At 42.2% G+C, this 25619-nt stretch overlaps 1 protein-coding gene across 3 annotated transcripts in view; it reads left to right on the forward strand.

Moving 5' to 3' along the window:
• The window catches only part of Hlf (HLF transcription factor, PAR bZIP family member), a 53072-nt gene that overhangs the window by 20139 nt on the left and 7314 nt on the right, over positions 1–25619 (forward strand). For all 3 annotated transcript variants that reach the window (XM_074046096.1, XM_020166803.2, XM_074046098.1), the window contains exon 3: positions 23386–23606. In XM_074046096.1, the coding sequence (XP_073902197.1) occupies positions 23386–23606 (221 nt within the window). The remainder of the gene's footprint in view (positions 1–23385; positions 23607–25619) is intronic.

Raw genomic sequence — 25619 nt, forward strand, 5'->3', positions numbered from 1 at the left:
TTTTTATTTCATTTTCGACCCTTGTACTTTAGCACTCTGGAAGTACCCTGCCTTCTCCACCAGTATTCCCATCTCCAATTCACTATTCTCAGGGACCATGCTGGTTGTTCTGCTTTCAGTAAAACAAATATCTGATTTCAAAAGAAGAACTGGGAGAAAGGAAGGATCATTTACTTCTTTGGGAAGTCTCCCTCCCCTGCTTCATGCTCTGTTCTTTCAGGTGGCTGCCTGAAGCCTAGCTTGGATTTGAAAATAAAATTGCTTTTGGAGTATAAAACTCTCCTTAGGAAAGATTGGAATGCTTAAAAAACAGAGGTGCATTGGATGTATTTCTCTTTTCTCAATGAACTAGACCTCTCCTGTGAAAATAAACAGTTTCTTCCCACACCCCAACCCGTAAACTTCATAAGGATTTTGCAAGGGCCAATCTTTATTCCGACTCTAGTATTTACTGCTTTGGAGGGTTACTTTTGCTGTCAGTACCCTGCAGCCAAGCAACAACCAATCAAGACTTAAAAGAATCTTTCCCAGCCAGATGCATGTGTCAGACTGCTGCTTCAGAGGACAGGCCAGCTACCCATGGGAGGCCTCCCTTGTTGTAGTGGATGCCAGATGCCTCAGGAGCCAGGCTGCAGCCTCCTGCTGGTCAACTGGAGAAGCCTTCGCTTGCTCTGCAGAAGGCAAGTGACAGAGACCCATTCCGCCTGTCTAAAAAACCTGCTGGTAATTAACTTTAAAAATATCGCCAAGTTCTCACCTAGCTGGTAGATGCTTTCTCTCAGAGGGGTGGGGAAAAGAGTGCCACTTCTCAGAGGAGTGCTGTGGCAGTCAATTCGTCACTCCAGGTGAGGTTAGATAAGGTTAGGTGAAGTTGTCCTGCACTCTGAAAGAGGTCTTCTGAAAGTGTTGGAAAATAGTTCAAGTTCAGAAGTCTATCTGGAAATACGTTACCCTCATAAATGAAACTGGCATTTTTTAAAGTCACATTTTCTTTTTTGGGGGGACTGGGGATTAAACCTAGGGTCTTCCACATGCTAAGCATACACTTTACAGTGAGTTACACCCCTGGCCCCATCACATTTTACTTTCAGTTGGGAACTGCTCTGGTAGATGATTGAAAGTCATCTTTTTTCAGCATTTCTTGTCAATGCTCCACTGTTCATGTGAGGATTTTATGCTTGCTGTCTTAGACATGGTAAATGAATAAGCCCTGGCTGGTTGCCACTTGCCTCCCAGTAGAACACCACCTTAAGACTTCTACCCCCTGCACCCACTTAGGAAGTGTTCAGAGAATGTAATTTCATTTTATAATTAACTGAAACAAAACACAGTGTTTTCTTAGTGCATTATTATTCAGAATGACGGTGCCTGGAATACTTTGGAAATCAGTCATTTAGATTGTGAGACTCTTAGATTGTGGTCTCTCCTTATACCAGTGTAAATGCTTTTAGTCCTGCAAGGTTTTCTCATTTTGCATAGAGCAGGTGAATTTGTTGAAGTGATCTTCATGACTCCCATGTACCTCATGATGGGCCCTTGTTCACTCCCTGCAATATGACTCACAAGGTTCTCAGAGGTGGGGACTTGACTTTTGTCTCCAGCACCTAAGCACCTGCCTTCCACCAGAGTTAGTACTCAGAAAACATAAGTTGAATGAATGAAATAATGAAGATGCTACTTTCATTGGAAACAGTTTTAAATGAGCACTTGTGCTAGTAGAATTTTTCCAACATAATGAGTCTTTGCAAGAGGTCCTGATGGTGCAGTAAGCTTCTGATGCAGGCCTGAGTCAGCAAGGTCTCAGAGGAGATCAAGTGCAGACATTCCCCTACTTACAAAGTGACATTGTTGGCCTCATGACTCTTCCATGTGCTGTTTTGCTTACCTTTTACTATTTTTTTTCTTTGATTGGCTGCTTAACAGTCAAGGCTGAAGAGAATTTTCAGACAAGAGGATTTAGATGGATATTGACCCCCAATTTTCCACCCTTTAATGACAGAGACATGATTGGAAGTCAGCAGTTCCACCTGCATGTTCCCAGATCACTGTAAGAGTTCTTAGAACTCATCCAACAGGTTCTTAACTGGGATTTTAACTGGGTAAATAGAAAAGTTCCATGAGGGGTGAGGGGAAGGAGGAGTGCAGGGAGATGTAGATTTTTAAAAAAATTACCAAGTTATGTTTCTTTGGTTAATAGATGCAGAAGACTGCCTCTCCATTGGGGCATGCTAGGGTGCATGCCCCACACTGACCAGCAGTTGTGGTCATTAAAACAGACACGGCCCTGTTGAAAATGAGAGGAACTTCTACAGACCATGCCATGAGCAACTGCACCCACCATATAGGTGTGAGCTGAAGCGGGAAGCTGCCCTCTAGTTCATTACCCTGACAGCAGCAGTGAGAGGTAAAAGGGCTGAATCCCCAGGTTTGTGATACGCTCAGTACTCCCTGCACAGTACCCATCCTCAGCCCCAATACCCCATGTGTCCAGGGAATATAGTGTGAGCCTTGGGCAGCAGCCAGAGTTGACCCTTCCCATGTTTGCTGTGTCAGCTTATCAGTATGTGAAAGAAGACAGCATCCCTCTTACCAGGTTGAGGTGCAAAGTTCTTGGGGTAAAACAGTGCATAAGTTTATTCAAACAACTGAGGCATTTGAAAAATGATTTTGAGGATGACTTAAACAAACAGGGATGGGGGCATGGCTCAAGTGCTAGAGTGCCTCCTTAGCAAGCATGAGGCCCTGAGTTCAAACTCCAGTACCACCAAAAAATAAAACAAACAAAAAGAATATGTAGCAAGTACCCTTATTCCTATCATCTAGTTGGCAATTTGGCATATTTGAGATATGTTTATATATAGATATATATATATATAGATATATATATATATAGATATATATATAATATAAATTTACCTTTATATTCATCTATGAATCAAAACATTACAGATCAAGTTGGTATCTTAGGGAACTTTTAAATAAAAGAAACATGTTTAATTCATAAGGCCAAACTGCAATAATTTCAAGTCTTTTTTCTCAGCTCTTTATCTTTCCTCGCACATCGTCTTGTCCGTTTTATTAATAAATAAGCTTGATGTTAGCCTAGTTCATTGGAATTCTACATTCCCCTTAGTTATACTGTATTAGAAGGCAGGAAGCCAGTTGACCTAGAGTTCCTGCATTTTTCACTCTGGGTTGCAAAAGGAGAATCTTTTGAACAAACTGGTGAGATACATACCAGAGTGATTGTCCTTCCTTAGTGCTAAGAAAGGCTAACAGACAAATAAGCAGTACCCAGTTTAGCAGGAGGGTTTGGTACAGCCTTGACATAAGGAGCTTCTTTTACCTGGGTATTCTAGGGATGGCAGTGGACCATCATGTGTGGCCACTACACAGCTATGGCCAGTTACTAGTGTGCTCCAAGGATTGAGGACAGAGTTTTCGTCTTCCTTCCTGCCTGAGAAATCCCGACTCAGGCAACTAACTGTGCACCAACTTTTCTCTGAATATAGAACTTCCATTAAATGATGGGAAGAAAAGCTACAACACAGTAATAAGTATCCCTCCTACTGATATAATTATATTTTGAGTACTAAGCTACATGGTTAGTATGTATTATCTTATTAAAACCCAAAGCAGTCTCTGGGTAGTACTAGATAGGTGCTGTTATTAGTGTGTTTTAATAGATGAGAAAACTGAGCCCAAAGAAAGCAGAGTGGTACAGAGAAGTTAAGACAGCAGAATTGGGACAGGATGGTACCAGAGCCCAAGCATTGGGCCACTACCCTCTCTGCCTCTCAGTAGAGGGTTCTTTGCCTGTGGAGGGTAGAATAATGTCTGGAACCATCAGAACACCTGTGCTGATGATACAGCATGGTGGTCAGAGGTGGAAGGACCAAAGAGAAAAGGAATGACACCTGATGGCATCTCCGTGGAGTCCCAGGAATTCCTCAGCCAGCTCCTGAGTAATCTAATTTTCAAGAACAGAGAGGCTAGTTTTCCAAACAGAGGCTTTATTTTCAAAGCATGAGGATTTAATTCAAAAATTAATTCTATGCCTTTGTAAGACTCTTAAAGCCACAGCACCTTCTGGCATGATCTCAGCAGAGAAGCACTATGAGATGATGAACACAGTGATCCAGGAAGATTTAGGGATGATGTAGGAGAATTAGAAGCATGGAGGGAGTGCTGCTGTGTCCCTGAGGCTACTGGTACCATTCCCAGCACAGACTTGTAAGTCACAGAAGAAAGATTCCTTGCCCTTGAGCCCACACTGCTGTTCTGTTTTGGTACAGCATGGGACATATAACTACAGTGAAAGTAGACTCCCCCGTGTGGACAGAAATCCTTACCAAGACTCCTGCATGAGCCATGAAGAACGAAATGTTGTCACTCGCTGGTGATGGAATTGGACAACATCATTCTGAGTGAGGTTAGCCTGGCCCAACAGACCAAAAATCGTATGTTCTCCCTCATATGTGGACATTAGATCAAGGGCAAACACAACAATGGGATTGGACTTTGAGCACATGATAAAAGCAAGAGCACACAAGGGAGGGGTGAGGATAGGTAAGACACCTAAAAAACTAGCTAGCATTCGTTGCCCTTAATGCAGAGAAACTAAAGCAGATACCTTAAAAGCAACTGAGGCCAATAGGAAAAGGGGACCAGGAACTAGAGAAAGGTTAGATCAAAAAGAATTAACCTAAAAGGTAACACCCATGCACAGGAAATCAATGTGAGTCAATGCCCTGTATAGCTATCCTTATCTCAACCAGCAAAAACCCTTGTTCCTTCCTATTATTGCTTATACTCTGTCTACAACAAAATTAGAAATAAGGGCAAAATAGTTTCTGCTGGGTATTGAGGGGGTGGGGGGGGAGAGGGAGGGGGCAGAGTGGGTGGTAAGGGAGGGGGTGAGGGCAGGGGGAGAAATGACCCAAGCCTTGTATGCACATATGAATAATAAAAGAAAAAAAAAAGACTCCTGCATGAATATAAGGCTATGTTGGCCATCAGCTGTGCTCTTTGCCATCATTTGGGTAGAGGAAGGAGTGAAAGGCATGTCCTCATATTCTCCTGTAAGTGCTTTCCAGAGCACCCTTTGCAGATGCACCTGATGGGAAAGTAGCCTAAGAGAAACTTACGGGAAGCAGCACCAGGCACGTAGATGGCACTTGGTGGATATTAGTTTCCTTCCCCTTCCTGTGTGTAAGAGAAGTTGTATGTACAAGCAAGGCTTCAGCTTGGAACGCAGAAATAGCTCTGGCTGTGAGGACATGGCCTCTTTTCCCCGAGTGTAGACCAGATGTCAGTCTGCCTTGTGAGGACTCAAAGAATGTGGTGCTTTCCTTCTTCAGGACTTCAGTGCTTCTATGCAGATGGAGAGGCCTCCCTTTTGGTGCAGTTCTTGGATCTGAAAAACAAGAACAAAAAAGGATGGATGGAAAGTCCCAGGGAATGGACCTTCTGGGTTCCTTTCCAAAAGCATTTGTGTATAGATGGATTGTTCAGCCTCCTCTCATATCTGAGATATAGTCATCAGACCATTTCCTCTATCATTTAATACTATGATGAAGTTAATGGACAACCACAGGCACATGGATATTTATTTTGGAATGCATGTAATCATTTCTGACTGGACATTTACTGAGAGCCAACGGTTTACCAGGCACTGAGCTAGGTACGTGTTAATAGCACCTGGAGAAGTTTATGACTTGTTAAAAGATAAGTGATTATGAACAGAGTGTTCTATATGGTGAAGGGCATGTACAAGATAGAACTAGGAAGACAAAAATGATCAGATCTGAGTAGGGAGAAGGGAGAAGATCATATATGATTTCTGATTTGTATTCTGAAGAATGAGGAAAAAATTATATCAGTAGACTGGAGGGATACAATATATGACTGACATTAACAGGGAATTTCCATTAAATATGCACCAGTAATCCATAGTAAAGAATCATTCAGGTCAGAGTGTAATGGGACACGAGTCAGAAACGTAAAAAATTAAGAGGAAAAAAGGTACTTGGTGATTAATACACAAAGAAACCGAGTAGCGCCCTACTCAGAGAAGAGTAACTTTGCTGCACAACTGGGGACATGTGGTTCTGCACTCCTAGGGCAGCAAACCACATGTCTTAAGCATGGTGTGTTTAAGATGTTGGGAGGTTAGAGGCGGCATAATTGATGTGATTTTAAAGTTGCTGTGGCAACACACCCACTTCTAGAAAATCAGTGCTAGTGGGAGGGCAGGCAAGCTTATGGCTCTTGCCCTAGGCTGCCCTGTGCTCTGTATCACCTGTTCTGGGCCGAAGGTCTGGGCAAATTCAAAAGAACAAATACCCCACATGGCTTATTGCTGCCTATCTTTCTGAAATTGACCCTGAATAAGATAAGGAAGTGAGTTAACCAGACCAAAGACTACAGAGAGGCTGTGAGCAGGGAAAGGAGGGAGTTTGAGCTAAAGTTGCCAGGAAAGTTGCCTCAGGAAAAAGCATTTTCCCAGTGCTGGAATGTCTGAATGTATTGAGTGATCCATGGATTTCTGTGAAAAAGATAAATGCATATGCATCCATGTGTGTAAACTGCCCATTACAGAAGCAGTAGCTTAGAATTCTTTGGAACACAAATAAAATTGCCCTTGGAATAGCAAAAAGTTTGGGATTAATGAAAAATTGGTTGTGACAAGTTTTCCTTGAAGATTTGGGTGACAGCCTCTATCTACAGCACCACCTTCTGGCGAATCATACCTATGACATGGTGTGAACACCCACTGTGAGGTGGTTTGATTTCCTTACTCCTTACATCCACCAGGGACTGTTTCCTCTAGACTAATGGCTCTTAACTTTGGCCTCACACGAGAATCAGTCGTGGTGACTTTTGAAAAAAATGTATTTAAAAATATTTCATTACAAAAGTAATATAGGATCATTGTAAAACAAGACAGCACTGTACAGGAGTTCCTATATCTCATTCCCAGATTTTAACTGCCAAGAGTTTCTTGTGTATTCTTCCAGACATTTCCTTTGTCTTCATAAACTTATATATGCGTGTGGGTCTGTATATATTGGAGTATGGAACTATATGTATACATATTTACACATACATGATACATAGTGTTATTCAACTTGCCTTTTTAAATTAAATGTCTTTTGGAGATCTTTCCATATTAGTACATATAGCTCTACCAACTCCATAGAATCCCACTGTCTGAATATGCTATGGTTGATTTAACATTGCTTCTAGTCATTTAGATTGGGTTTATCCATGGATAGCATTATTTACTTGTGTGGTAGATCTAAAGTTTAATTCCTAGATAGGGAATTGAGGGTTCAGTGTGTAGGCTCCAGAAGAACTGAACTAATTCACATTCCCACTATGAGTGAGTGAGAAAGCTTCATTCAGAAAAAAAAAATCAGAGAGCCCAAGTTCATTTTCAGATCTTCTGATTGAGATGGCAAGGGTGCTGAATATGTACAGCACTAAGAGACTTACAGGTGAATCTGACCCTTGACCTAGGTTGAGAATATGGCCATAGATTGAGAATAAGGAGGATATGCTGCTTTTAAGTATGATGCCTTAGCCATGACCTTTGAGATCCAAACAGCAAGACTTCATTTATTGTTGTGATTGGAAAAATAGACTCATTTCTCCTGGAATTGCTGCTGGAGATCTGTATTTAGATAGGCATAGACATTAAATGAATTTGTATTTATTAAAATAGCATATTTAAAGCAACAAGAGCCAGAGAAGTAACACCTAGGTTCTGTTTGATACTTTTCTCACTGTTCTGTAATTATTTAGTCATAATGCATTTCTTCATTTTATAGACTTTTAAGAAAGAAGTATTTAATTCCCTTTGGAGTGGCATTAATTCTCTTTGGAGTGGCATCAGAATCCATTGGAAGTAGGTAGATTTTGTAGATATTAAAAGTCAATGATGCCTTCTCTTCTTTCAGTGAAAACTGTCCTTGGGTTGGTTTATAGCTTGCCAACTTGGGGAGATCATGGTTTCTCCTTTTTCTTGCTTAGCTAAGTTAAGAAAGAGAGAGAGAGAGAGAGAGAGAGAGAGAGAGAGAGAGAGAGAGAGAGAGAAATACCTCTCTTCTAGAAAACCTGTTCTTAAGGAATTATCCCAGCCACTGCCCTCTTTCCAGTCTGTTTCAGGAAAAAAAAACAAAAAAACATCTCCAGTCACCAGTTCTTTGAGCCTTTCTTTTGAGGCTGTGACTTACCAACCTTTTTGCATGCTGCAAAGTTCCCTGCTCTGTGGCATCAGGAAGCCAGGTGACACTGTCACCACTACCACCTAGCACCCCCCAACACTCACCCCAACACACACATACACAGACACAAACATACACTGCAAACCATTTGTCTTTAACAGCATTTCCTTTTTTTTGTTTCTGAGGAAACTGACTCCTGCCCCCTCCTTAATCTTCACAGTTCCTCTCCTTATCAGCCAACTCACTCCCATATAGGTAAGAGCTGACATCTGTTAAGTGGTTTTGTGTTAGGAAAGTGGTTTTGTGATTGGAACAGAGTTTGTCAACACATTGGAATGACATAGGACTTCAGAGGCAGAGAGGCATTCTTGGTCTGCTGAAGTTTGCAGACTATTACAGTGGACTGTCCTCCTTGTGCATGGTCCTGGTGAGCTTGGGCTTGAGAAGCTGGAAGAGTGTTCCATGATGACTTAATGCCTAGTTTCTGCTTACTGAAGAAGTACACAGACTTCACCTTGTGCCTGTGAACTATAATAGCAGATTTTTGTCCCATGAAGATTTCTCCACAGAGTACACTAGGCAGGAGCCAGATGGGTTTAGCTTGGCTAATCTTAGTGCAAGCTGGAAATTTTCAATTTTACTGAAATAAAAAATTTCTAAGAAATTGTCTGATCTAGAATATTATTCTAGTGTTTGTAAGGGAGCTGTATGGCTATAGAGCAGAACAGAATTACTGTAGGCTTATAAATATGTATGAAAATTTACCTGTTTCTCTCTTTTCTCCTTACCAATGTAGAAAGAACTAGATTTAATAAACCCCTCCATGTTTATTACTTGTGTAAATCAGTAGCTGCTTGGAAATTTTTCTCCTATGTAGGACTTGAATTTATTTAGAAAGCCCAAGTATGCCTTTTTCCAAGTCTTGGCTTGCATCTGAATGTAAAAATCAGATGCATACTCGATGAATGTTAATTCAGATTATAGATAGCTATAAACTATATATATATGTTGCTCTGTAGCCTTCCCTTTTCCTCTGTCTAGATGGCTAAAGACCAAGCTGTCACATCTTTTTAATGTCCTTCCTCCTATGAAGAAGGCATATACCTCATCACACAGGTACATGACTGTTAGGCAATAGCAAGACTTAAGTAATGAATACTCAAGTGACCTGAAGTACTGCAAAGGCTGGCAGTATCAGGGGATTGCTCACCTTACTCCAAATGAGACCCTGGGGACACAAAATCCATTTTGAATCCATTATTGTTTAGGTACCACCTGACTGACAGTGGAATTAAAGTAACCTGTCCCCCAAGAATCTATATTCCTGACTTAGTGTACATTCTCCCCACCCCCGACAGCTCCTATTGCCTAGCAACACTTATTTAGTAACCTTTCAGAATTATCATTGACTAATAGGGAGACAGAAAATGTCCCTCTTCTGGGTTGTTTTCATAGCCAATGGGCTGTCTTTGATTGCAGTCCTCAGAGGGTATTATACAGGTGTTTATACCTCCCATCTCTCTTCCTCCATCACATGATGCTGCAGACCTAGAAATAAAACAAAAAGATGACATGGAAATGTTAGGTCATAGGCACAAAAAAGATATAGATAGCAAAAACAAAAGTACCTCTGTTGGTCTAAGGTGCTTATTCTACTAAGATGTTCTTTTCAGCACCTCTCAAATCCTCCCCACAGAAAATGCAAACATCACATTCCAAAAACTAGTTTACCCCCTACCTTTCTGGCGTTTTCTAAGAAACCTCCATAGAATCCTCTTCTACCCATCCCTAAAGTGTCACTGTTCCTTCCCCAGGGCCTTTTCTTCTATTTTCTTCTTGCTCTGTATTCTTTCAAGAGACTTCAAGATGATTAATTACATCTGTATCTCCAGTTAACATTGCTACTTGGAAGTCTAGATGCACATGTGAAGCTGAAGGCCATGTCCTCCAGGCTTCTTCCTCTGGGCCCCAGAGGCTTAATGAATCTATGAATGCTATCTCTTTTTCTGAATGTGCTCCCTCCACTGTATTCCCCATTTCAGTGAATGATAAACTCCTCCTGTCCAGGTGTCCAGGCTAATCTTGTCTTCTCCTTCTCCTCCCCCCACATCCAGTTGGCTAAGACTCACATTGATCCCACCTCATTAATGATTCTGACCCTAATATGGGTGAGCCCTCATCAGTTCTGCTTCACCTCTCATCCCACCTCCATGCAGTAGCCACAGCAGTCTTCCTTAAATGAGTCATCCAAGTGACTCCCTTGCTCTCATTTCATTAGTTGGTCTCTATTCCCTTGGGGGTAAATTTTGAATATCTAAGGCCACTCTTTGTCTGCTCTCAACTCATTATCCTGTTTCTATCCTTGAGCTCTATCTGCATCAGCCACCTTCAATTTCTTGACTGGCCCATAAATTCCTTCAAATCTTGTGCCTTCCTGTATTTTATTCCCTCTACCTTGATCACCTCTCATCCCTTTACTTGTCCAGCCAATTTCGAAACTCAGCCAAGACGCCAACTTCCTCTGAGAAGCATTTTCTTTTTTATTTATTATTTATTTATTTATTTTTATTTCTTTTATTCATATGTGCATACAATGTTTGGGTCATTTCTCCCCCCCTTCCCCCTGCCCCCTCCCTTTCCCCCGCCCCCTCCCTCGCTCCACCCCCACCCCCTCACTACCAGGCAGAAACTATTTTGCCCTTATCTCTAATTTTGAAGAGAGAGTATATGCAATAAAAGGAAAGACCAAGGGAGAAGCATTTTCTGATGTCCCTGTACTCCCTCCAAAGATTGCAAAGGGTTTGCAATCAACTTTTGAATGCCAACCTTTGGATCCCTGGCAAAGCTCTTTCATAGAACTTAACACCTGTCCTGTAATCATCTGTTTACTTGCTTGTCTCCACCTCCACACTGTATGCTCTCAGATTTTGGGTTTTATTTATATGTCCTCAACCTAGTCCATAGTAGGTGCCCAATAAATGTTTGTTAAGCAAATGAATGTTTTAATCAGCAAGCCTTTGTTAATCATCTTCTGCATAAGTCATGGGCATGGCCTCTGCTTAGAAAGATTTCCATTCAAAATTAAGCATAGATAATTGCTTAAAAGTTAAAGAGTTACTTAATATGATAAAAATTTTAGGCTGACATATGCTAAGTGCAAAATGGAATCAGCTTTAAGTGTGAGAGAAGTTGGCAGGAGCTAACTCAACAATATCGGGATAGTCAGAGAAGGAGGGCTAATTAGACCTTTATGGATGGAAGGACAGTTAGAGATGGGGAAGAAATAAAGCAAGAGTACCCAGAGACAAGACATACTAGCTTGACTCAAACAGAGAGAACAAGCCAGGAGTAATATGCCTGACCAGGGAGGTCCTTGACTACCAAAGCGTTGGCTTTGGGAAGTGGGAAGCCACTGGCTGGTTTGATGATAGTGAAGACATTCTAGGAAGAATCATTTGGTGGTTCTTTTGGGATGTGGGATTGCAGTTGGCAGAAAGACAAGGTAGGAAGGACCTATAGTGATTCAAATCTGTCAAGAATTTGCCTGCACCTGATCTGTGACAGGAATCTAAAACACAAAAGAAAACCTTTGCTGAACTTCAAGAATAACTTATTGCTAGATCTGGAAGAAGCCTTTGCTATCATGCCTGTCTTTCATCCCATTATTTAACGGGTGTGCAAATTGAGGGCCAGGGAACTTTCCTAAGGTTCCCATTGCCAGTGGAGTCTTTGGATTCTAGTCCATGGCTCATTTCTCTGTCTTGCCTAAGAAGGGTGGTTAAAGTTTAAAGCCTGACAGGATTGAGAAACAGACAGGTCACAGGCATGAGGAGACCTGCAGGAGAAGCTGATAGTCAATAGACTAGAGGGTGAGTTTGACTTAACCACAATTGAGATGACAGCAAAACTAAAGGTAGTGACCAGAGGACAACAGATCATTGAGGACCCTCTGTGAATTTCAGTATAAGAAAATTGCAGAAAACACTGCCTGGGAGCCAAGGCAAGGAGCCTGTGGAAAAGCATGTTTACTTGTGGGTGCTGAACTTAAAGACTCATGCAGGGAAGAATTTATGTGGGTCTCTGTGAGAAACTGCAGAACAGCAGACACACCTGAATCCTATTTATATTCATCTGGAAATGCAGACTTTAAAACAATCCTGTTTTTCTTCCTTTGTTTAGTTTTGTTTGGGGGCAGGGGAGAGGCGAAGGGTGTTGCTCCAGAGAGCATGGCCCTTTGCAGTTGGGTCCTGGGTTCACAGTGAACATCAATAAACACTGTTGTGTAGTTAGTCTCCTGCCTCACTGCCTCCTCTGAATCAAAGCTAAAAATTTAGCATAGCCCAAAAGAGAATAGCCAGTGTCATAACTAGCCATGGAAGCACTTTGAAAAGTGTAGGTTTCAAATGACTAAGCCTGCACATTTCTACCAACTCCAATAATTAAAGAGCCCCCAGGGACCTAGGCAGTGCTGATGCAAGTGGTGTGCATTGTCATTGAAAATGGGAAGAGCCATTTTCTGAAAATAGACTGCAAGTATGGGAGAGCTCATTTCCCTGCTCCCTAAGAAGGCCACCAATCCTAAGGGAGCCAGGTAAATTGCTGAAGTGGCTATTTCTCCACCAGTAAAATGTGCCTATTTGTTGCTACCATTTCATAGAGTCAGTAGGAGGGTAAAATGAGGCTATAGAAATGCAACATTATAGTCCAAAGAGTTGAGAGCAGAGCACCTCTGTGGAGAGATGGTGGTCTTGAACCTGCAAGCATCCTTTACCACACAGCAGGCTCTGTAGAGGGTAAGGTGTACACTGAATTTGAGTCTCCACTCTGTTCCCTCCAGTTGTCTCTGTGACTTATCCTATAGTGTGTGGGGTTGTTGGAAGGCAGCTTGAAATGATCATTCTTTATTATACCTCTCCTCTTCGGTCTTGGAAGTAGGGACTGGTCTGTTCCCTTTTAGAAGGGGCAGTTTCTGTGCAAGACAGTTTGCAGATTTGAGTCAGCCAGCAGTTGGCTAGCAGATTTAACCTTCCATTCTCCAAGCCTTAACCCCACTAACTATTCCCCATTTCCTCAGCAGAGGAAACCAGGACACTACTCCTGTCCATCTATAATTACAAACATTGGGATGGAGTGTGTGACAAGGCATGAGTGTGTGGGAAATGGGGAGGATAGGGTCACTTGTTTCCAATTTATGATCATCCATACCCACTTCTGGGGGCCCAATGTTGCAAGATCTGAAACATGTGAGTGTTCAGTACTGCTAGCACTATCAGTTCATTTATGGTCACCCTATTACTTCTCTACTCTACAGTGCTCTGACAGCCATAAGGAATGAGGAGGCCAATGCAGAAGCCACAGAGGCACATATGCCTCATTTCCTGCTACTCCCTGACCCTACAGGTCTGGGGGAAGGCAGTTGGCCCTGGGAAGAGCTGGTAGAGGGTGCTCTGTTGTCTTCTCTTGGGGGGCAATGATGGGCAGGCCTAGGGCCTTGCATGCCCTAACCTCCAGTTAGAACATTCATTTTCTTTCCACTTAACTGACTTCTGCCAGGCTGTAGTTGTGAGCTCTGGTCCCATGGCTCAGAGGGTTCAAGAAGGCAGGTTTTGCTGACAGCACTGGCAAGAAACATATAATGACAAACACCCTTGGAATGAGAGGCCTTGCTAATCCACGCCAAGGTGCTACCAAGTTAGAAGCTGCCGAGTCAAGTCAGGGCCACATTGAGTACTGATGCACAACCTTAGGGCAAAGTGCTTATCCTGGGCACGGAGTCACACTTGGTGATGTCTAACACGTTTAACTGGGGCTGATGCTGGGACTGGATGAAAAAGAGAGTAGAGGGTATGATAGGAAGGAGGTCAGGGTTCTATACCTACCAAAAGGGGTCTTCCCTTGTGCCGTCCATTCAGTGCAGCCCTGTGAGGGCAACATTAACTTCTCCACTTGACAGGACTGCAGGGCAGAGTGCCGGGGCCCAACCCCCAGAGATGTGTGAGGGCAAAGCCTTGAGCTGTCTGTGTTTTCTGATGAGCTATTCTATCTCTTGCAGGCCCAGTTCCAGCAGTGGTGCTCAGGATAGGGCAGGAGCCTCAGAACAGTGTTCCAACTGCCTCTGCTCCAAGCTAAAACCAAGCATTAATTGACAGCCCAATCACTTAAGGTTTATAGGCATAAAACACCCCTCCTCCATGAAGTCTTTTAAAGCCAACTTCCTATTCATAAAACGGAATGGATTTGACACCCTTTCTGCTAGGAATCCTCACCTGTCCCCTAATGAGATTTCATTTCTGACCTATACAGAGAGCTTCATTACATATACCAGTGCATGAGAGCTCACAGTGACAGGGGCCAGCTGTTGCTTTGTCCAATGCAGTCTTGCCTTTGGCACAAGCTTGCCATTTGGGGACTAAGGTGGTAGACAAAGGAGAGAGAGGTCAAAGAAGAAGGGAGAGAGGAAAAGGAGATGGGTACCTAGTTGCCTATAGCCTCTGGGATCTCATGTCCATGACAGTAGTCTGTGCCTGTCTTTTGGGGGGATCAGATCTTACCCAGGCATCTGTTGGGCTGGAGAAGAGGGAACCTGGAAAAGCTTCCCTTTCTCCCTCTGCTGCCTGTCTGAAGTGGAAGAAGTAGATAGAAAACATTGTTAAGGTGTGAGACCAGCCTGAGTCTGAGGCCCACCTCACCTTCCCCTCGCTTTCCAGCTGTATGACTCAATGCAGATGTTTTTAACCCCTCTGACCCTCCATTTTATCTTCCATAAAATGAGGGATACGGTGAGCCTTGTGTGGGACGGGTTGATGGCTCAGTGCCAGGCTCTATAAAAAGTTCCTAGTCCAGGTCCTGACATAGGACTCATCCCTGGCTTGCCCTTGAGGCTTGGTTAGGTTGCCTGACCCCACCTCTGGGGCACTTGCACAATTTAGAGTGAGAAGGATTGGAAGGTCTAAGGCCTTACCACCCTGAACGCTCCCGATCTCGTCTGATCTCGGAAGCTAAGCAGGGTCGGGCCTGGTTAGTACTTGGATGGGAGAAGGATTGGAAGATAAGCTTTTGTCTCTCCACTTGATGTTGGACACTCTTGGGCAAATGATTCGGCATTTCTGAACTTACCTTAAACCTTTTGTTTCTGTTCCTTTATTTCCACATCTGGAAAATGGGGATATTAATAAGGCTACCCTCATAGAGCTATTGTGAGAGTTAAATGAGGTGGCACCTCTAAAGGGCCTAGTAGAAGCAAGGGCTCCACCCAGTTACCCATTAGTATTACTGACATTGATTACTCCATGGGCAGGGAGCCTGCCCACCAGCCCGCAGGACTTCCTTGCTTCAGCCTTCACAGTAGACAGTAACAGACAGGCTCCCTTCCTGATGTTTATGCAGAAGGACTGAGCTGGCTTTTCAGCACCATGTGTTGCTCTTATTTCTACTGACAGCCTGTTACTGTGTGATGAGAGTTGTTGGATAAGAGCTGTTAAGATCAAAGGCATCTTTACAGTGGGCCTTTCAGTATATTTGTTCTGCAGTCATAAGACTGAACACTTCTGGGTACCATGTCTGAAAGTAGCATAAAGTAAATAAGCACAAGAGTGTGTGTGTGTGTGTGTGTGTGCATGCGCGTGAGAGAGAGAGAGAAGGATTTGTTTTTGTCTTAAAATCAGTATATCAACTATTTCATACCCTAGACACTTAAAAAAGTCTAAAGTCGTCCCCCTCCCCCCATTTAATGGGGTCCAGTTTAATCTTTGTTTCTTTTTCTTTCTTCCTTTCTCTGCCTTTTGGTGCCTTTCTTTCCTTCCACATTCCCTCTTTTATTCCTTCTTTTTTTTTTTCTGGGGTACTGATACACTGGTATGGTAGCATCTGCTGCTTCTTTTGGGGTCTGAAGCCTCTGGGCCAGGGCCAGCTTGGCTTACCAACTATATTCCATATCTGGGTAAAGCAACAGGTCACACACTGTTCTTTCTTTATCTTTTCCTTTTCTTCCTCCATTTCATTCCCCTCTATCTCTTTGGTTCCTTCTTCCTCCTCCTCTGTGATCTCAGCAGCATTCAGCACAGCCTCCAGGAATGTACGGGTTCAAAGTGAAGACAATACCATTTTTAAAAAATAGTGTTTTAATTTTGATTTTCAGATTTTGAAAGTGAAGATGCCCATTGTAGGCAGTTTGCAAAATAGAAAAATCATAAAAAGAAGGAGTTCATGTTCCCAGGGACTATTTAGTATGCCTTAGGATCTGGAAATGTTTATGTTCTGCTATGCAGTAGTTTGTAATTTCCCCTACATGCGGGCTCCATCAAGCAGCTGGAGCTGCAGAGCAAATAAGATAAGGTTGCCCTCCCATGGCAGTTACCTGTGTGTGTGGGGAGGTTGTCAATGATATCAAACAAATGAAAAATAATTCTGGATGGAGATAAATACTGTTAAGGAAATAAAATAGAGTTTAATAGGCAGTGAATGGAGCAGAAGAACATTGGATTGTGGGAGATGGCACTGGAGCTGACATCTAAATTGATGCAGAAGGACCAGGTAGGCAGAACCAGGGGAAGGACATTATAGATAGGAGAATACAGAGTACCAAGGCCTTGGTAGGTCAGGCTTGGGTGTGTGAGGAGCAGAAGGCAGTCCAGCATGGAAGCATTGGATATCATCACAAGTAGTAATGGAAAACCTTTGGAAGGTTTGATATGGGAGGTCACCTGCCAGGGTCTACACTTGTGGAATATCTCCTGGCAGCAGTGTGGCAACGTAGGGATGGAGTAGAAGGAGGAAGGACAGTTAGGAATACATTGTAGTAGGCCAAGGGAAAAATGGTTCTGGCTTAGACTTGGGGAAGAGTTGGTCTATGTCATTTATTTTAAAGTCTTTGTGATCATAGTATCTGTGTTTTGTATTGTTTGTATATAGACCATTCATGAATACTTTGCAGGTATTATGCATTATATTAAGCACTTTACCTGTGTACATTATCTCATTCATTTCTCACACAACCCTATGAGGCAGACACAGTAATCTTTTGCATATGAGGAAACTGAAACTCAGATAAGGTTAAAAAATGGGGGAGGGGGGGAATCAATCCTGTTCCCAAAACAGACCTTGCTAGGACTTAGAGGGATAATTCCTTTTGGTCTTTTATTCACAAATGGCCAATTGTATAGCACACAGGTGGCAAAATCAAAAGTCAGACCCAAGCGTAATTCGCTTCACAGCTTAACCACCACCCTGTACACATCTAACTCCTGCTACAAATGTGATTGTAGGCATACCCCTATACACGATAGCCGAGCTACTGGCTCAGTCATCTATTGCTATGAGAGTATTTACCAAACAGTCACAAAAACTTAGCAGCGTACACAAAAAGGGTTTGTTGTTCACTCATCTGCAATTACTATGGGTGAGACTGCGGCTCTGCTGGCCTTGGCTGGACTTACACATCTAAAGAGCAGGTGGCTGAGCTGACCTAGACTGGCCCACTCCACATGTCCTTTATCCTTCAGCAGGCTAGCCTGGGCATGTTTATGGTGATGACAGAAATGCTACAGAGAAGAGGCAGGAACATGCAAAGGCTCTTTAGCCCCAGCCTTGGAACTAACACTTGGTTACTTCTGCCACATTGCATTGTCTGATACAAAGACAGGAGGCCATCCCAGATTTAAGGAGTAGGGAAATAAACTCTGCCAGTAACTGCAAGGTCACATGAAACAGGACATGGGTTAGAGAGGGATGAGACTGTTGGCCATTAGGACCAGCTGCATTTTCAGAGTGCTCGTTATAGGAGATAACTGTCCTTGCCATTGGAACACAGTCCAGAAAGACCATATCCTATTGTACAGGTCACTGTAGGCACTGACCCTACAGTGTTACTAAGCTCACTGGCTCTCTGTATTTTAAAGGAATTTTCAGAAGCAGGGATGATTTGTATTGAAGAAAGCAGGCCTGATGTTGGTTTTACCCAAGAGGGTAAACATTGCTATTTGAAACTCAAATTATGATCTTCTGAGGTCTAGGAGATCATAACAAGAAAACAGATCCCAAACTAGTAATGGGGAGGAGAGGAGTGGTGGGCAGGGGAGAAAGATCTGAGAACAAACCTTGAATCACAAGGAATTTCACTCTTCAGTTCTAAAGTGAACCCTCTGGCCAAAATAAAAATCGGTTCCCCCTTTTCTCAGCCTTTCTTGATAGAGGATATTGTTCATCAGCCTGCTGAGGCTCATCGGTGAAAAACACTAGGATATGATGTCTGTTTTCACATGACTGCTGTGAATCTAATGGCTTGTTTACTCAACTGCCTGAATGAATGAGAAGGATTGGAAGTGTTACAATTAACCTTGAGAATTAAGTAATAAACAAGACTATACTGTATTACTTTGCAGCCATAAATTTGGAAAAAATTGATGAGGACAGATTGCTGCTGTCCCCACTCATTGATGACTGCCAGTTAATCAGCTAATTGAACAAGAGCTGCTAAATTCTCATTTTAGTATGTAAGAATAAGGAACATCCTATTTTCACTTGTATTCTTTGGAGGTTTAGTCATGCCTAATCTGTGACAAGTGGCAACCAAAGGGCAGGGGGTATGACTCAGGGTAGAGCACTTGCCTAGGATGTGCAAAGTCCTGAATTTGATCCCCAGTACCACAAGAAAGCCAAAAATTTCTCGTGTGACACAGAAGTGGAGACCAGCTTTGGGTTTGACTTCTAATCTCTTTCCAGATTTCTTCAAGCCCTTTGTTCCACCATTTCCTCCAGAAATCCTCCTTGGCTCTTTTGGAATTGACTGTCATCAAGATGCTTTTCAAAACAGCAAACAATGTCAACAATGTCCTGCACACTGCAGAGTCTACATAATGGAGTTGGTTTCCTCCACCTGAGTCTTTTAATAAAGCCATTGAGAAACACTAAACTCAAGCTTAACAAATGTAGGAGAAAAGCCACATCATTATTTTAATAAATAGTAGGAAAAGGCATTTAAGGAAATTTAGTACATCGTTGCTGATGTTTTTTGGTTAAAAAAAAAAAAACTGAATACAATTGGGCTGGAAAGGTTGGAACTTCCTTAACTTGTCAGACTGAATCTACTAAGATTCTGGAATAAACCTTCACGCTCAAGGATATGAAGCATTCAAAGCATTTTCCACTGAAGTCTAGGACAAGTAGGAGATTTAGTCTCATCCCCACCTACTCCTCACTGTCTTGTAAGAGCCCACCTAATGCAGTGAAATTTTTAAAAGAAAGTAGGAATTACACACACTCAAAAAGAAGCCATACCTGTCCTTAGAGGCAGAAGATAAGATTATGCACATAAAAACAAAGAAAAATTACAACTGTTAGAACTAAGCAGGGTGTGGTGGGTCAAGCTTGTAATCCCAGCACCTGGGAGACTGAGGCAGGAATTTGAGGCCAGCCTGAGCTACATAGCAAGACTCAGTCTCAAAAACAAAACTATTAGAATTACTAAGAGAGTAATTTTCAAACCAGTAGCTTCCAATATGCCAGCATTAACCCATTAAAAAGAAGGGGATTTCACACTAATAACAGCTAGTAGAAAATATTTAAGGTTATAGACTTAGTAAAAATGTGAAAGGCTAAAATAGAGAAAACTACAAAATTAAACTGATAAGTGTAAAAAAAAAGACTCAAATAAAAATGGAGAGCAATCTATGGATATATTCAATATGTTAAAGATAATTTATTACCTATGTTTTGTATGCAATCTTAATTCAAAAATTACAATAATGATTTTAGACATAACTTAACTCATCTAGAAGAATATGTATACATATACATACATACATGCATACATATATATATGTATTAAAGTACCCAACATTTTTTTCTAAAAAAGAACAATGAGGAAGAGCTTGCTCTATCAAATATTAAACCTTACTAATAGCAACATTAAAATAAGATAATTGGAAAACTTAGTCACCATGATCTTCTGCTTATGCTGTACACCAAAATAAATTCCAGGTGACTCAAAATTACAATAAACCAGTTACAGTTGCACTAGAGAAAAGTACAGAGTTTTATACATGTGTATATGTATATTGTATACATGTGTAGCGTAATTTGAGGATAGAGAGAGTATGAGTTAAAAGCCATTAAAAGGAAATTTTGATATCTTAGCACATTACAATGTAAAATCTCTCAGTAACAAGCCAGGTGTAGTGTCTCACATCTGTAATCCCAGCACTTAGGAGGCAGAGAGGCAAGAGGATCAGATGCTCAGCGGTAGAGTGTTTGCTTAGCTTGCTGTAAGACCTGGGTTTGATTGCCAGTACCACATTTTTTAAGTGATATAAAATCTAAGTTCTCACCAAGCAGTTGAGGGTGGTCATCTCTGGGAAGAGCTATGAGAGGGACTGTCAGGAGAGAAGAGGAGCATAGACTAGAACTTTCATTATCTTGACACATGTCTGCACTTGTTGAAATTTTGCAATGAATGTCTTCTATAATTTAAAATTTTAATGTAGTGATGCATTCTTAAGTTGTTGATTCTTATATTAAATCCACAAAGTATAAAGAAAATAATAAAAACCTCTTTTTTCATGACCCTGTGACATTTTGAAATAAAAAAGGAAAAATGAATCTAGCAAAGTTAATTCAGCAGAAAATATGGATAAATAAGAAGGCAGGAAGGTCTCTAGGGAGGAGAGGTACCTGGCTTTGTTTCTCAGTCCTCTGCCATTTACTGTTTGAGCCTGAGAAGTCATTCATCTGGGCTCTGATCCAGTTAGGTTTTCTCCATTCCGCAGGTAAGGCTGACCTACTTTCCATACAGGAAAAGGAGAAAGAAAAAGAATGCTGGAAGAGTTCAGCTTAAATGGAAATGTTATTGTTAGAAGGACCATGAATGCATACCAGAGTCCATCAGAGATGCATCAGAGTGCATCTCAGAGGACCACCAAAAAATGTGGAATACTCTTTGTAGAATCTGAACATTGAAGTAGGCACCATGGAGAGGAATTGAGAATAAAATCAATAAAATATGAGCAACCATGTGGCCTGGTAGAAGGAGGGAGAGAGAGAGAGAGAGAGAGAGAGAGAGAGAGAGAGAGTGTGTGTGTGTGTGTGTGTGTGTGTGTGTGTGTGTGTAACTTAAGAACATTTAACAGCACCAAAGTATTAAGGAGGAACTTGAAGTAACTTGGTAGATTTGGGAAGTATTAATGAAAAGATGCTTCAAGAAGGTGGGAGAAGGGTACACACATCTATGAGGTGGTGGTAAGGGTTATTGTGATGGGGTATTAGGTAGTTTTGTTACCTATTTCAAAGAGAGTTTCTACAAGGAATATAACATCCCTGTTTTACTGAGGTGTGGTTTATCTTCTGAGGCAATGTCAAGAGACACAAGATCAAATAAGCTTGACACCACCCAGTTTAGCACTCAGCAGTCTCTAGAAGCTGGGGCTAAACTGCAGCTTGGCTAATGAGAAATCACCATCCTCTGCCAATGCCTTGGGGCCCACCTCTTCCTCTTTGGCAAACAGGATACAAAGGGAGCTCAAAGCAGAGTGGGGACCTAGAGGGTCATCAAGAGCATTCATCATTTTACAAACTCCCCACCAGGCCTTTCCAGAAAACAGGCAGGCAGGGTTTCACAGTCTTCTTAGAATCCAAGCCAATGGCTTCGTGCTTCAACCTGGGTTAGGTTTTAATGATACCTAAAGGATACTTCACACATTGACTTACCATTGGCAGTGAGAAAGAAGAGGAGATGAGCCAAATACAGCCAAGCTGTATCCTCTCATTTACTCTCTGGGCGTGAAAGGAGCGATTGTAAAATTCAGATGAAACTAGAAGTTAAGATTCAGAGCTCCCAGCATAAACATTTTGGTCTGTTATTGAGTTCACTTTCACCAGTCAGACATAGAAACACAATAAGCCCATTGTTCTGTGGATGTTTGTGCATTTCAGTGGTTTAGCATGCTCAGAAGTAGGTTGTCTCCATTATGTCCTTTCTAGCTGGTTAATTTTTAAAAATTTGTCCCCCTTTCACTGTCTTGATTTGACTGAGATGTGGTTCATTTTCTGAGTCAATGTCAAGAAGCAGAGGCATAAGATCAGTTCTAGCTTCACACTGTCCAGTACAGAGCCCAGTGGTCTCCACAAGCTGTCAGCCTCATAGCTGATCTGTCTGTAGTCATGTACCCCTCAGTCGATTCATTACACTGCTGGAGTCTTTCTTCCAAACTTAGCAATATGTTACTTTACTGTTCTGAATTGTTCACTGACATTCAGGGCCTTTTATGATTTCCTCACTGCCACTTTCCTGGTGGCCACGTAGCTTGCATTTTTTCCTCTCCCTGCTCCATCTTGTCTTCTGGATACAATACTCTAGCTACTGAAGATTATTTGTGGTTCCTCAAAAATGCAAACCTCTGTCTTGTCTTTGTGCCTGGAATACCTTTTTGTAATCACTGTGTCAAGACAGAGCTATACCACGTGTCATCGCTAAGATATTCCCCTAATCTCCTTTTATTGTGTACCATTTCCTCACACTCTGGAAGCATATGAGATTTGCTTCTGTGCCACTACCTATACTTTTCCAGCTGGCTAGTAACTATATAGGTCTGTCTCCATGACTCACCTGGAAAACACCTTAAATGTAAAAATCTTGTTCTATACATTGCTCCTCGCAGCATGCCTGGCACTAGTTGGTACTCCATGAATGTGTGATATGAAAGAATGAATACAGATGCCCGGGCTGTCTGGGACTGTGGCCCTTCTTATTTGTGCTTTCCTGCACAACTGGAATGACAAGCTTGTATCACTGCACCTAGCCACTGGTTGAGATGGGGTCTTGCAAAGTTTTTTCCCAAGGAGGCTAAACAATCCTCCTGATTTCCACCTCCTGAATAGCTAGACTTACAGGCTTAAGCCACCATGTCTGACCCAAATACATACTTTGAAACTGACTGTCTCCATCCCCAGTTTGTGGGCATGTGTATGTGGGTCTTTGTTTTGCCCTCTGTGATGTGAGTTAAGCCATAGTCAGCCTGCTATCAGTGAAGATGAATAGGACAAATGATGTCAGGGTCATATATAAGTTAGCGGAAGGTTCTTGCCACTCCTCCTGGAGCATCATTAAGGAACTATCTATTGGTTCTGCCTGGAGGGTACATGAATTAAAACTCCTGTGTTGTTCCAGGTCAGCTGTTGCCAGCAAACCGCAATACACCGAGTCCCATTGATCCTGACACCATCCAGGTCCCGGTGGGTTATGAGCCAGACCCGGCAGATCTTGCCCTCTCCAGCATCCCTGGGCAGGAAATGTTTGACCCTCGCAAACGCAAGTTCTCTGAGGAAGAACTGAAGCCACAACCCATGATAAAGAAAGCTCGTAAAGTCTTCATCCCTGATGATCTGAAGGTAAATTGGAACTGGTAATCAGGCTTTGGGCAAAATGAAGAGTGAAAAGAAGAGGCAAATTAAAGGGATGACTCCAGGAAGGTCATGTAAGCTAGTGAGTGAAGGACTTGTGATTTCCGATCCTGTTTCTTGGCATGTGACTTCCTGGCATTTTGCTTCCTCTCTGGGTGTCTTCAGAAATAATGCTTTCTTTCATGTCTTAATACTGAACAGAAACAGGGAGAGGCAGCAAATGTTGGAGTGATGTTATTCCCATGAAGGAATCAAGCTTGCTATTCTCTTCAAAGAATCCCGCAAACTATAACCTATTTATCAAACCATAATCTTTCAAGATTGGAAAGAGAAGCATTGTTACTACCTTCCCTTTGGGGGATTTGTTGATAATCAACTCTGCAGTTTCCCCAGCCTCAGGGGATAACAGAGTTTGAACCTCTGTTCACATTGCCAACCTTGGATGACGAGGGTAGGATAGATAACTGTGTATGAAGCTGGAGGATCCTGTGACACTATGTATGCCATGCTCACTTTGTATGGCAAGTAACCATCACTTGAGTACGTCAACAAGAGGTTAATGCTGAGTTTGTTTTCTCTGCTAAGTTGAAGGGGACACAACATTTATAAAAGGAAATACATTTACCTTAAGAGGTTAAATACAACTTCAAATTAATCTTAATGACACATTTAATGATACCTGAGGATGAGAATTCTTTCCAAAATCATGACACATCTGCTAAAGCCAACATAGAATCATTTACGGTTAGCTATTTCTGTTTCTGCTTTTTTTCCCATCGTGAAGACAATAGAGAGAGGATTATACACATGCAAGTCATTGGAACCAGGCCTAACTAGCTCTTTTCTAAAGTCTGACCGCATTTCCCGAACTTAAATATGACTTACTTGATAGATACTCCAAGGATGGAAAAATGGGAGTTTGTGGCATTGTGTGAGCTGATTTAGACCAGTTCCTCCTGATTTTTGTAAGAACACAGGAGGCAGAAGTACCTAGCAGATCTAAATCACGGCTGTCATCTACACATCTGAGAGCACCTTAATTGTTGCAGAAAATGGGAAAGTGTCAGGGATGAAAGGGACAGTGGAGATTCATTACTGCAAAGTTGCCACTTTGCAATCAAGGAGATAGAGAAGCAGAAAGGGGAATTGAGGTGAACTCTGCTTTTAGAATAAGCCTGGCTCCCAGGTTGCCCTGCTTCTAGGAAGGTCACGGCAGCACAAGGGATACAATAGGGGCCCTTGGGTGACAAATCAAGAACTGTCATCCTGAGAATCATAAAAGGAAAGTGCATGGTAAGATATGAGAAAATATAAACTACTCAAACCATTGATAGTTAGACTGGGGGGGCTAAGACAGGGACACTATAGAATTTGGTCCAGGACAGACAAGTAGGTACCTTGTTTGAGTTGGATGCCTTCCATGCTTTTATGTTCTTAGTGATCCATTCCTATGTGTATTTCAGAGCTATATCTGTTAACCTAAACCAGGGAACTGTTCAGCTTGGATTTCCTCTTGCTTGGAGGGTAGTTAGAAGGATTGCTACTGAGTAGTAGACAGAACGTCCAGACCTTCTCAGTCTTCAAATTTACATGTTCAAAGCAGAGAGAAAGATTGCTTAATAACCTAGGGTAACCTTAGCAACAAAGAGGCCATGTGAAACCATCTGTTATGGAATTATACGTATCACTGCTGTCATGGCTAGGTCTGATCTTTTCACACAGTAGGTGGGGAATGGGCAGGAACATTCTCCTGCTATGTGCCTTTGGTTTTTTTTTTTTTCAGTTGTGAGTGAAGCCTCAAGCCACAGACCATAAGCTGGTGTGAAGCAGGAAGAAGAGCTATAGCATGCTCTCCTTCCTTGAAGAGGACGGAGCTGGAGTGGGTGGGAGAAAAGGTGTTTGTGGCCTTCAGTGAGTGGAATGTCACCTTCCAAAAATGGTCTTCCCCACAGCTGCCTGAATTTCTTCTCTGGAGCCAGTTATTTGGGTTAGCATGCATCC

This window comes from Castor canadensis, chromosome 11, assembly GCF_047511655.1.
Source record: "Castor canadensis chromosome 11, mCasCan1.hap1v2, whole genome shotgun sequence".
NCBI lineage: Eukaryota > Metazoa > Chordata > Mammalia > Rodentia > Castoridae > Castor > Castor canadensis.